This window comes from Chironomus tepperi, unplaced genomic scaffold (assembly GCF_022539635.2).
Source record: "Chironomus tepperi strain 1889 unplaced genomic scaffold, CSIRO-AGI_Ctep_v1 contig_445, whole genome shotgun sequence".
In the NCBI taxonomy this organism is placed as follows: Eukaryota; Metazoa; Arthropoda; class Insecta; order Diptera; family Chironomidae; genus Chironomus; species Chironomus tepperi.
In genome coordinates this window covers 4,597,521-4,610,450 of record NW_027226567.1, presented here as the reverse complement: position 1 = coordinate 4,610,450, position 12,930 = coordinate 4,597,521, and the positions used below count along the sequence as shown (strand labels likewise).

Below are 12,930 nucleotides of genomic sequence, written 5' to 3'. Positions count from 1 at the left end.
TTAACGGTCAGTGAGAGACTTTAATTTACTACATTTTTATATTAAACCATTTTCAATCTTCCTTCATATTACATTAAGCAGCCCATACTCTTCACTGCTCAAAAAACCAGGATATTGCTTCATTTTAACGAATACTTTCCTGTTTCAATTCACTCATCATCATGCTATGCCAATATTGAATTGAGTGTTCTGCTTATTTTCCTCCTTCTCTCACTCGTGGGTGGATGAACTGTAGATTTGTAGAACGTAGCAGTAAAAAGGATGTTTGAGTAGTGGCAATATTTAATACATAAAAAATAAAGTATATAAAAATTGAGAAAAGATGAAAAAAAGAGAAAGTATCTCTCAAAATTAAATTGGCACTGATTTGATATCGAGTTTGTCTCTAACCTACAAACCGGAAATAATGCGCTTTTGATTTGAAACTTTAATGAAATTTAATTTAATATAATTTAATTTTTGGAAATGAAATCATATTTTTATTATTAAATTGGAATGAAAAACGGAAGAAGCTGAAATGTGTATGGTGATATTTCTTTGACTTTTTGGTCTTTGTGAGGATGAATTTTAATAAATTGGAATTAAGAGGAGGTTGCAAGGATAATGGAGAAAGCTGGAGGAAAAGTTTGTTTGACAAATTTAATGTTTGTAGATAAAATGAAGGAAGTTTGAATTTAAAGTTGTAATAATCACAGAGTTTTTAAAAGTTTTTGGAATTGTGGAACAAATTGGCATTGTAGGAGCTGCAAAAGATTATCTGAGGATCTTTAACTCATCCGAAGATCGCATTATGCTCGCTAAAGCTTTATTACGTCATCATTTTAACGTTTAATTTCCTTTAAAGGCTAATTTCGACCCATTTTAAGGCATAAAATGTGGTTTGTGGTTGTACAAATCCGAATAGCACAAATCGGTTAATCGATCGAAAATCCAGCCCGAGGTTTGACTTGATAACGGATTCGATTTAAATCCGGCACAATCCCAGTGTCACACCGGTTTGGTGCTAGATTTTGAATCGATTACTCGATTTCTGCGATTCGGGAGATCAATTGTGATCAATGACCTTCCACAAATGACGCCTGAAACGGGCTGTATTGACAGATTTTTTAAAATAGCTTTAAAATGTATCTTAATTTGCTCAGAACTTTTACATAAAAATTCATTCCTTCTATGAAGTTCATTTCAAATTATCTAAATAATGCAAAAAAGTCCTTCCAAATAATTTTAAATTAACAAAACAATTCAACAATTTTTTCCATACGAAATCAATTTTGAAATTTGCCTTTTATTTCATTTTCTTGGAAAAAATTGTCTTCTTTGTAATCATTCTGCCCTTGTAAATTTCGAGGAATTTTCCACATGAATTTACTTCTAATATGTTTATAGAATTTTTCTTAAAAAATGCTTTTGGTATAAAAAGAAGAATAAGAAGAAGTCTTTTGTAGAATGATGGAAATTTAATAATGTGGAAATTCTCATGTGAAGGATTTTACATTTTTTTTTTGAAGAGAATGTTGGGAAGAGACATTTTTATTAAATTTTCATCAGATTTTTTTTTTTTCGGATGTAAAGAGGTTGAGAATTTTTTTTGTTCGATAAAATAAGAAGAATGAGGCCAAGGACTTTAAAGAATTGATTTTTTTTACTTGATTTGATTCCGAATTTTTTGAATTTAGGATGCATATTTCTGTCTTTAAAGCATTTAACGGCCTTTCAAATTGAAGATGTTAAGAGAATTCATATCAGAGCAGTTGACTGAACATATGTGACTAAACCGTTGTGACTATATCTCCCATAGTTGCTGCTTAGTCACAGAAACGACTTGTAAAGACAGTTTGTAATCCCGGGAGGTATTAATTGAGTTTAAATCTGTCATTCAGGCATCTGTAAGGCTTCCCAAATCCTTCTGACGTTATTCTGTTACCACTGCATTGTCGCTTGTGTTTGATTGTCGATATCAATCTTGTTCCGTTTTCGTGACATTACATTCTTTGTTATTTGGAAAAAGTCAAGCGACAAATTACAATTTGACTGTTGAACAGCTTCACAGCTGTAAATCTACAAGATTGTTTTGATAAGTTTCTGATCTGTCACTTAGACATTCCAGCATTAAGCTTGATTTTGAACTGTAAATTGAACGGATTCAGTTGATGTCACGAGAATATGTAGACTTGACGTTTAATCAGCTTTGGATTCAAACTTCACCAATCCACTTGAACTCGGTGGCATTCAAATGACTATCCTTTTCTGCTTCAGATTCCTGAACTTAGTCATATCTATGTCTATGATAAACAGATTGGTCACAAACAACCTCTTTCTCCTTTCCTTATCTACCCATTACCCTTAAATTTCATCTTTATTGGACACAACTTGCTAAATATTTTCTAAATTGCCATACTTGATTAACACTTTAAAGGCCATTTGTTCACCTTTCTTTCCTACAAAAAGGCTTAGTCCATAGAATACAAAAATAAATCGTCACATTATATCGTCCCCCCAACCTTTGACATCAAGATTCAAAAGAAGCAACATAAAATGTACATCTTGTAATTCTAAACATGCTTATCTTAGTTTATTTAAAAGAAAAAAAGGTTTTTCGATGCTATTTTTGACCTTTACATCATTTCCATAATATCAAGCTGTTGTTTCTACCCCTACAAAAGAGTATCCTTAAAACAAGAAATTTTTCTTAAATTTATAATAATTTTTCTTTAATATTTATTTATAGATGGACCTCGACCGGCTCAAAAGGATATTTTAGCAATACGTGCCTACATTTTACTATTTTTAAAGCAACTGATAATGATTGGTAATGGTGTAAAGGACGATGAATTACAAAGCATTTTAAATTATTTAACAACAATTCACGAAGATGAGAATCTTCATGATGTTTTACAAATGCTTATATCATTAATGTCAGAACATCCAAGCTCAATGGTGCCAGCATTCGATGTTAAGCATGGAATGCGATCTATATTTAAATTATTAGCGGCAGAGAGTCAACTCATACGCCTACAAGCACTCAAGTTAATGGGTTTCTTTTTATCACGTAGTACACACAAGTGAGTACATTAAAAATATTTTGTTACTGTTGTTGTTCGTTACTGATTATAGACATGTATGTTGAATGTAATAATGATAATGAAAAGGATAATCATATATGGTTAGGGATGTACACTCGGGAATTGATATGTTTTACAATAGATTATTATTACTATTAGGTTAACTCAGTTAAAGGACAGTTATTTTTACCGATTTAGTAAGTTCCATGTTGGTCTTTAACTTGTTGAACAGGTTTAAATCTAACTGAATTTGCTTCTTAATTGTAAAATCGTTTTAAAAACTGGTTGAACCATTTTAAGTTTAATTGAACCGGCTGACACTCTTCAAAATTAGTTAATTCCGTTGAAAATCATTTGAACCGGTTCAAAACCAACTGAATCAGTTCAAAATTAGTTAAATCAGTTCAAAACTAGTAAAAACTGGTTCAAATAACTTAAAATTGATTGAACCGGTTCAAAAACCAGTGAAGTCAGTAGAATAAATTCCTATTCCCAGTGTACATCCCTACATCATATCAATAGTAATAAAAAATCTCAATATTTTATTTTTTTTATTCCTCAATTCCTCATTTCTCTTATTGTTCTTTATTTTCATGCCTTTCTTCTTTTCTTGATTATTCCATCCATCATCTGACATTAACATTACAATGGCAATATCATGCTGACGACGAACGATCATAATGATGATGATGATAAATAAAAAATCAATAACTGAAAATGTTAAAAAAATAAAAATCTTTCGTCCCACGATAAAAAAATTTTTTGGACATAACAACAATGAATGGTTATAGAAGAAAATATGATGTAATGTCACCACATAATTTATATACATTATTGGCCGAGCGTCTATTGTTGTATGAGGAATCGTTATCATTACCCATCTATAATGTTCTATACGAGATAATGACGGAGCATATATCACAACAAATTCTATACACACGACATCCGGAGCCTGAAAGTCATTATCGTTTGGAGAATCCAAGTAAGCATTAAAATGCAATTATTAAATCATGATAAGGATAAAATAAAATATTGGTTGAGTATGACTATATGTGACATTTTTCACATTGATAAGAGATTCGATAGATAAATGGACATAAATTCATTTGTGACTTAAAAAAAATATGTATACGAGAATTTAATCATGTTTGGTTTTGTGGGTTTATATATCGAAATTAATTCAATGAGCTTACGGTTGGCTAGGATGACAATATAAAATTGACAATGGAGAGTTTAATGCATATAAATTGGAAATTAGGAGGTATGATTGAGGATTCTTTGGGATATAATGAATTCAGTGTATTTCAAGGCTCTAATCTAAATATAAAGTGGAGTTTTGGAATTTAAATTGTCAATTTATAACATAATTTTGGAGCTTTATTAACAAATCGTAATTAATTGTGGGATTTGTTATGTGCGTGAGATATATGTGTCCAATACATTGATAAGAGCTGCAAAATGAATGCTGGATAGAAAAGAAGGATTAAGTGTGCTTTATGTCACGCTCTGCTACAACTTTCGGTAGCTCAGTGGGTAAGAATACTTGATGTGTAGTCAAGAGAGCGTGGGCTCGGATCTTATTCAAGCTGCGTTAAGAGGAGAAGAAGTTTTGAGCACTATAGCTACACCGGAAAGCGTACGACGCTTAAATTGTTGAAAATCCCATTTTTGACCCTGACCTGAGACTGGATTTCATCAAATCTAACCTGAATAAGCCGTGGATAGTATTAATGGCCAATTCCACGTCATGTGCTTTCCAGATACATCCCAAATATGACTGCAATAACCCCAAATACTGCAAAAATACTCAAAATAACCCATCAACTTCAAAATTTACCACAAAAACTTTTCCAAAAAAATTTTATTCCATTTTTCATACCCAAACATACTTTACAGCTAATGAGCTTAACCATTAAAAATTTCTTTATGATGCAAAAATTTTGTTACAAAACCGGAGAAATAAAAAAAATATTTTCTTTTTGAGTTGTAAAAATTCTGCCATCAAATTCAACCATTAGTGTCATTTGAAAATCCATTAAGCTTTTACCAAAACTTTGATATTCTTTGCATTTAAATGTAAATGGAATTTATTTTACAAGAATAAAAAAAAAATATGTTTTTTATGTCAAAATCCCGAATAGCACAAGACGGGTTGATTAATCTATAATGCTGCTTTAGGTCGGCGTGACATTTAATTGGTGTCGAATTCGAATTTGAATTTGAATTTGACTCTATGCCATGATCACGTAGACGTTGTGTTGCATTTTGGATCGATCAACTTGATTCAGTTGATGCAGCCCAGCATGACTCTGGTTGGATACCGAATTTCGGATTGATCAACCAATTTGTCCTGGGTTGAAAAGGTCAATGTGGATTTGGCATGGTGCTGGATTAGCACCAAATTTGAATAAATTTGGGATCGAACAGATTCAATTAATTCAGGCAGACATAGTTCCGAGATGAATTTTGAATCGATCAAACGAATTTGATTGATTTAACTCGTTGTGACAACGATGGTCTGATTCCAGATTTTAGATCAATCAACCGACTTGTGCTATTCGGGAATTATGTTGAATCCATAAAAAAAATATTTGGTATAAAGTTTGTGTATGTAAAATGAGATTAAGAATATTATGTTTGAACAAGAATTCTTGAACTTAAATTGGCTTCAGATTTAGTTTATAAACTTTGCTTTAGGAAAGGTTTCATAAAACTTGAAATAATTGAGAATATCCCAACCATCCAAAAGTCTAGAACCCAAAGAAAATTTACCAAAAAGTATTAAAGCATCAAAATTCACAAAAAACAAAAAATTTCAGGCCTTAAAATTCATTTTCGAATGTCTTTCGTCTCAGGGTATTTGTCAGCAAACAAACAAGAAAAATGAATCTTCTTCTCGTACAACACAAACATATGTACGAACATAAAACATAAAGAATTGTTTATAGCTGCTGACTTCTTAACAGAGCTGATGCTACATGAAGAGATTTACAAGCCCTTTTGGTGAAATTTATGTGCATTAAGAATATTGTCGAGTCAATAAGATATTAAAATTTATAACCTGAAGTGTAGTAACAAGAAATAATATTGAACCCATTAAAATTGCTTTTTTATACAGCGAATTGACAATAATGTCTTTCTTTATATCGTACGACTTCAATCGTTTTTTTTTTTTTTTTTCAACTTCTTTCCACTCTTTTTGTACAATTGTTATCGGCATCAGCATCTTCCCTTACCGAAAAAAAAGCCAATCACATTCAGGATATTTTTATATGCTACGTATCCATAACCATATTGAATGAATTTATCGATATCAACTCACAATCTCATCTTCTTTTGTATATTTTATATAAAATGTCATCAACAGATAACTTATTACGAATTTTTTTTTATTCTTGGGCAATAATTTTTTATTGATTTTTTGGAGATTTGGGGAAGAGGAAAGGGAGTCTGGGAAAGGTGGGATTGGGTATGTTGGTATGACAGGGATTTAACATAACTGGTTCTGAACTGCTGTAGCTTGAGATTTTACTATTCTGGGTTAATATAGTCGGAGTAAGTGTAGCAGACATGACATTTAAGCGTGTGGAAATGACAAATAATCTCTTGGTAAGTTATTGATCAATTCCTCATCTTTGGTCATTCTCGAAAGGCACTTGGGTCGAAAAAGTTGGAGATTAGTATCTCCAGGACGGCTTGACTCAGACTTCGAGTCAGATTCACCAAAATCCGCTCCTCACGCTTGAGTAGATCCGCTACTACCCAGAAATAATGGTTAACAATACGGAGAGTCGAGGTTGAATCACCTAATTAACCAAAGACTCTTAATATTCATGCAATTCAGCCCTAAATCCATTCTTCCCCCATTTAGGTCGATACTCTTATCAATATGAATTTAAAATCACACACAAGTGCATTCTCATATGCCTTATCTACATAAATTTTCACACTTACTTCCCTTTTTTCCTTTACAATTTCAATTTCTAACATATTTTTTTCCTTCCTATTTTTTTTGCATCTATTGAATATCATCATCATCATCATCATTTATAGTGATATTGAAAGTCGTTGCAACACTTATACGACAATCGAAACAAACAGAGCAACTATTGGAAGTAAAGAAACTTTTCCTCTCGGATATGACACTTTTGTGTAATAATAATCGAGAGAATCGTCGAACGGTACTTCAGATGTCTGTATGGCAGGAATGGCTTATAGCAATGGCATATATACATCCGAAAAATACAGAAGAACAGAAAATATCTGATATGGTATATTCACTGTTTCGTATGCTACTGCATCATGCGATTAAGTATGAGTATGGTGGATGGAGAGTATGGGTTGATACATTGGCTATCGTCCATTCAAAGGTAAGGAATTTAATAAATTTTTTGAAATCAAATAAAAAATGGCAATCGGAAGTGGACAACTTGATGTAATATCTAGCTAATTACTGGTCGTCCAATGACATTTTCTGCAAAATGTTCTGTAAAATTGATCATTAGACGTCCATAAGTCTAACTATCAACCAGACATTACATCAAGTTGCCCACTCTGACATTCTGCCGACCAACTCTTCCCTGTACACCACACAGCCGTGTTTAATGGACGTAATCATAATTGGTGGAAGTTTAAAACTTTTTTTTTTCGCACATTAATCAATAATAATTCTGCCAATTTCGATTACGCGCTCATTAAAATTACAAATATAAGAGTTCATTAAAAATCGTTACTGTAAAAGCTTTTTTTTTGTGTGTCGAGAGTCTTTTGTTGCTGTAAAATTTTAATGAATCCATCGAGAATTGTGAAAAAAATGTTGCAGTGAGAATAATTACTCCATCATTTGCTTTAGGGGGGTGATGTGCGTTAGTGATGGGTCTTGAAAATGAGCAATTAAAGAGTCTTGGTTCATATAGAGCTCGAAGTGGATCCCGATTTTGTGTGGAAAGTTGACTTAAATTAAGTCGAATCCAAGTTGAATTTGAATCGAGTTCGAATTCTAGTTCATACTTTGCTAGTGATTTCTCAGTTACTGCCCTTAAAAGTTGCAACTTTTATGCTATTCCTGAGTGGCACAATACACCAAAGACCACACAAGAGGGCAAAATTACTTATTTGCATTAATATGGTGACGTAGAGTTGTGCTGCTTGGGATACTATGCTGTATTAGGTTGATAGACCCATAATAATATCAAAGAATGTGTTCTGACACGTTAAGAGTTCATGCACAATTCGTGACACTCAAGGAACTGAAATCCAGATCAACAATATAACATATTGTACCATAAATCTGATACATTCATGTCCTGTCCTTTTTCAAACGTAGAACATCACTTCCAATCAACCCCCTCAACAGCAAATAAGTGTATAATCCAGATTACAGCGAAATATTTGAGTGGATAATTTACATCATTTAATTAATTGATATAAAATTGCATCATTATGCCAACAAGGACTGTAAAAAGCTTTTATTATAATTGAAGTAAATGGCTTTTGAACAATAATTTTCACATCACCGTCAGCATATTTATTATTTTTAACTTAATTTTTAAATTATTAACCCAATGAATTTGCATTTCTATCCGGAAATATGAAATACCGAAAGTAAATTTACTCCTTATTTCAAGACTTATTCATTTATTTCTTGCTCACTCACGTGTGAATATTTACCAAAAAAGAAATACTCATTTTCAACCCCACATTATCCACTTAAAGACCTGACTACCGTTGAGTGTATCATGGAAGGCATTTTATGATTTATGAAGCACTTTAATGGCAATAGCATATACATATACCTTTAGATTTACTCATATCTACTTCACTTTTGAGTATGTTTTCAACAGCAAGTAGTAAAGTCATTGCACCTGCGAACGATAGGTGGTTTTTTTGTGGAAAAGAGAAATCGGAGGATGTTGGAATGGATTTTTATATTGAATGAAATCTTGAAAAATGTTAAGGATATTGGGAATTTTTGAAGGGTTTTTGGAACCTTCAATGATTTGTGGATTAATAAATTCCTAACAGATAATGTGGATACTCAAGTCTGCCATCACGGCATTATTTGAGCTCTCATGTTTGCCATCAAAAGACTATGACATGTCTGTCATTACGGTATCATGTAAGCAATCATGTCTGTCACCACGACATCATGTAAGCGTTCTCATTACTGAGTTGACACGACTCTGAAAGTTCGGACTCCACATTGGGTCCTTCAAATTCTGGTTCATTGTCTAGTCAAGAACCAGTGAAGATAGAGGAGATTTGGCAATATTTCTGAAAATTGTATAATTTGATGGAAATTCTCAGAAGGTACTAGGTATTGAAATGGCGAAAAATGTAGCCTCAAGTCAACGTGACTCAGACGTAGGGCTGGACTTGATCTTTTCTCTCCTTTTTAACACCTTGCTAATTTCTACGCGTTCAATTGCATACTTGCATACTGTGCTTACTTTTACCGTTGGCCGCATTTATCTGTACATTATTCATGGCCCGTCCCTTAGATAGCGCCTATAGCAAATGAAACTTAAACTTCTAAAACGCCCTTAACCAAGATATAATCTACACCTGAAATTTCAACAGCTATCAATAAGAGATCTAATTATCCCTGGATTAGTTAAATATTCTCAAACACCAGACATCTCTAGTCAAGCATTTAATAAAAATAAGCAATTACAAACTAAATCCAAACCAATTTTCAGCAATTCCACAATACTCCACAATTCATCCTTAATCCTTTAAACTGAATAAGAATAAAGTGAATATGATAATCCCATCATTTTCTCAAAAAATCCAGCATCTACAGAATATCATGTGAATTTTTCCATTCCATTGGTAAAAAAATCTTTTGCTTAGCATTCCTCCTTTTATTACATTTTGAAAAAGTGCTTCAATTATCATGCTTTCGGATGTGGAAGAAGAGAAAAAAAAAACTCTTTTTCGTACCTTTTTTTTATATCTCAAACCACACCGATTCCCATTTTTATTCTCGATTCACATATATATCCTATACAAAAATATACACAGCAATATTTTTCCGCAATACCTCGATTAAATGCGCAATTTACAGTAACAATTTATTTTCTCTCTGCCTTTTTTTTTGTGTCTGTGCCTGGTTATAAGCATTTTTCTTATTTTAACCTCATTATATTTATTTATTTAGGTATCTTATGAAGAATTCAAACTTCAATTTGCCCAAATGTATGAACATTATGAGAAACATCGAACGGATAATATTACGGATCCAGAATTGCGTCAATCAAGACCAATAAGTACAATATCGGGATGGGATCAAGAGCATGACGGCATTAATTTACATCAGACACAACAAATTCAACAATCGCAACAAGAACAAACAGTACAGACAGATGAGTATAATGGTAATAATGAAAAGGATGATGATGAGCAACAACAAAAGGCTATTGAAGGTGGTAGAGCGGCAATAACATTAAATGAACAGCCAAGAATTGCGAGTATATCTGATGTTTATCATAAGGAAATAAATGGTGAAGCAACAACAACAACTCCTGTACCGGCAATTGATGAAACAACAACCACATCATCTGTGGCATCAATGACCGATGAGAAGAGTAAATTGACGGACATTCTTGAACAGCAATTAGGTAATCCAGATGATGGTGATAATGATGAAGAGTCACGTGAAATAGCGACAGAAATTGTTGAGGAGATACTCGAAAAATCCGAGAAACTCTTGGATGAATGTAAACAACTATCGGACGATATGATGAATCAACATGAGACGGCAATAATTAAGGACGAAGAGCTTGAACAAGCCGTACACGAGGTCGTTAGTGGTGTCCGACAAATTCAATTAAAAGCAGAAGCAGAAACAGAAACGTCAGTGAATAATGAAAATAGTGAGACAAAAATCGAGCCTGTCAATGATATTGATGAGGAAACTAAACACAAGACTGATGAAACAACACAAGAAAGTGCAATAATTATTGATAGAAAGCAATCAGATGATGAGGAAGTGGTTGAACTAACGAGTGCATGTGCCGAGAATGTGGATGATGTGACAAAAGAATCAACTGACAAAACTACAACAGAACTTGTTCAGAAAATTGTTAGTGAAATAATCGATGAGTCTGTCAATAAAACAGAAATCAATAGTGCGGAAAATGTGACGGAGGGTGTATCGGATGTAGACATGGAGACGAAAAAGGAGGATATTGTTGAAGAAGTGACGGAAAATAAAGAGCCAGAAAAGATTGAGGTGGAAAAAATAGTCGAAGACATTATTGTTGACGAAAAGGATGAGAAGAGTCAACAAAATGAGAAACGTGACGATGAGACTCCTGCATCTGACGAGCAAGTCGTGAAAGAAGTAATCAATGATATTATTGATGATGCTGTGAAGGAAATTGAAGAACAAAATTCAACATTAGTTGATGAGACAAAAGTTGAACAGCAATTGGAGCAACAACAAAGCACGGATGATGATTTAAATAATAAAATTGAGAATGAGATTGATGTAGCAAATAATAATATTGTTACAGCAATTACCCCGGAGCCAACAGACGGAAAAATACATTTTTCATCGTCAAACGACTCAGCATTGCCATCATCATTATCGGATGATTCACCAATCAATGAGAATAAGACAAACAATTCAACGCCATCGCCAACAACATCAACGACAAATGAACAAAATTTAATAACTGAAAATCAAAATATGCAACAAAATGGTGATGATACGCATAAGCAACAGCGACAAAAATCAACATCAAGTCGTCCAATGTTTAGTCCCGGTCCGACACGTCCACCATTTCGTATTCCCGAATTTAAATGGTCATACATTCATCAACGACTATTGTCAGACGTTCTTTTTTCACTCGAAACGGACATACAAGTATGGCGCAGTCACTCAACAAAAAGCGTATTAGATTTCGTTAATTCAGCAGAAAATGCAATTTTTGTCGTCAATACCGTCCATTTAATTTCACAATTGGCTGATAATCTGATTATTGCATGCGGCGGTCTTTTACCATTACTTGCAAGTGCAACGTCACCAAATTCAGAGCTTGATGTATTGGAGCCAACACAGGGAATGCCATTGGATGTTGCCGTATCATTTTTACAACGTCTCGTTAATATGGCTGACGTTTTAGTATTTGCAAGTTCATTAAACTTTGGTGAACTCGAAGCTGAAAAAAATATGTCAAGTGGTGGAATTTTGCGACAATGTTTACGTCTTGTTAGCACATGTGCTGTTAGAAATTGTTTGGAATGTAAGGAGAGAACGCGCGGAATGTATAATGGTACATCAATGCGTGAAATTCCTGGTGCTGCACATCTACAAGCACTTATACGTGGCGCTCAAACATCACCGAAAAGCATTGTTGATTCATTGACTGGTCCATTATCGCCGGTCAAGGATCCAGAGAAATTATTGCAAGATATGGATGTTAATCGATTGCGTGCTGTTATATATCGTGATGTCGTGAGTAGAATTATTTATATATATGTAGTTTTTATGGATGAGGAATTGAGGATCTCTCTAGAGAGCATTTGTTGCTTTGGATATTAATCTTGTTGAGTATCTGTGCGGGTATGAAACTTTATCATCTGCTCGTGCAGTGAATTTAATTCCTCCTGAAAAGTGTTATGAAATTTTAATGCTGATTTGAATTTTGGATGAGATTTCAGCACATCCTTTATTCAGCATAAAATATGGACCAAATGAATATGAAGATTAAATGATTGGATATTTATAGGGGTTTGTGGAGGTTTGATAGGGGGTTAATTTGAATAATATGTAATATAAGGGGGTTGTGGTGGGTCAAGGTCAATTGGATGAAGGTATTTAAGACATTTAAAAGCTAAAGAACTTTTAAAGAACTTAATTAAT

The 12,930-nt window shown here is 33.2% G+C and overlaps 1 protein-coding gene across 17 annotated transcripts in view; it reads left to right on the top strand.

The window, feature by feature from the left end:
- rg (A kinase anchor protein rugose) overlaps nucleotides 1–12,930 on the top strand; it is a 111,673-nt gene that overhangs the window by 77,976 nt on the left and 20,767 nt on the right. For 16 of the 17 annotated variants that reach the window (XR_011545123.1, XR_011545124.1, XM_070649982.1 and 13 more), the window contains 4 exons: nucleotides 2,729–3,062; nucleotides 3,854–4,044; nucleotides 7,116–7,432; nucleotides 10,222–12,522. Coding sequence is in view for 15 of the 17 variants with exons in the window: in XM_070649982.1 (XP_070506083.1) it covers nucleotides 2,729–3,062; nucleotides 3,854–4,044; nucleotides 7,116–7,432; nucleotides 10,222–12,522 (3,143 nt within the window). In the remaining 2 variants the exon portion in view is untranslated. The remainder of the gene's footprint in view (nucleotides 1–2,728; nucleotides 3,063–3,853; nucleotides 4,045–7,115; nucleotides 7,433–10,221; nucleotides 12,523–12,930) is intronic. The other variant, XM_070649980.1, reaches the window with a different exon arrangement.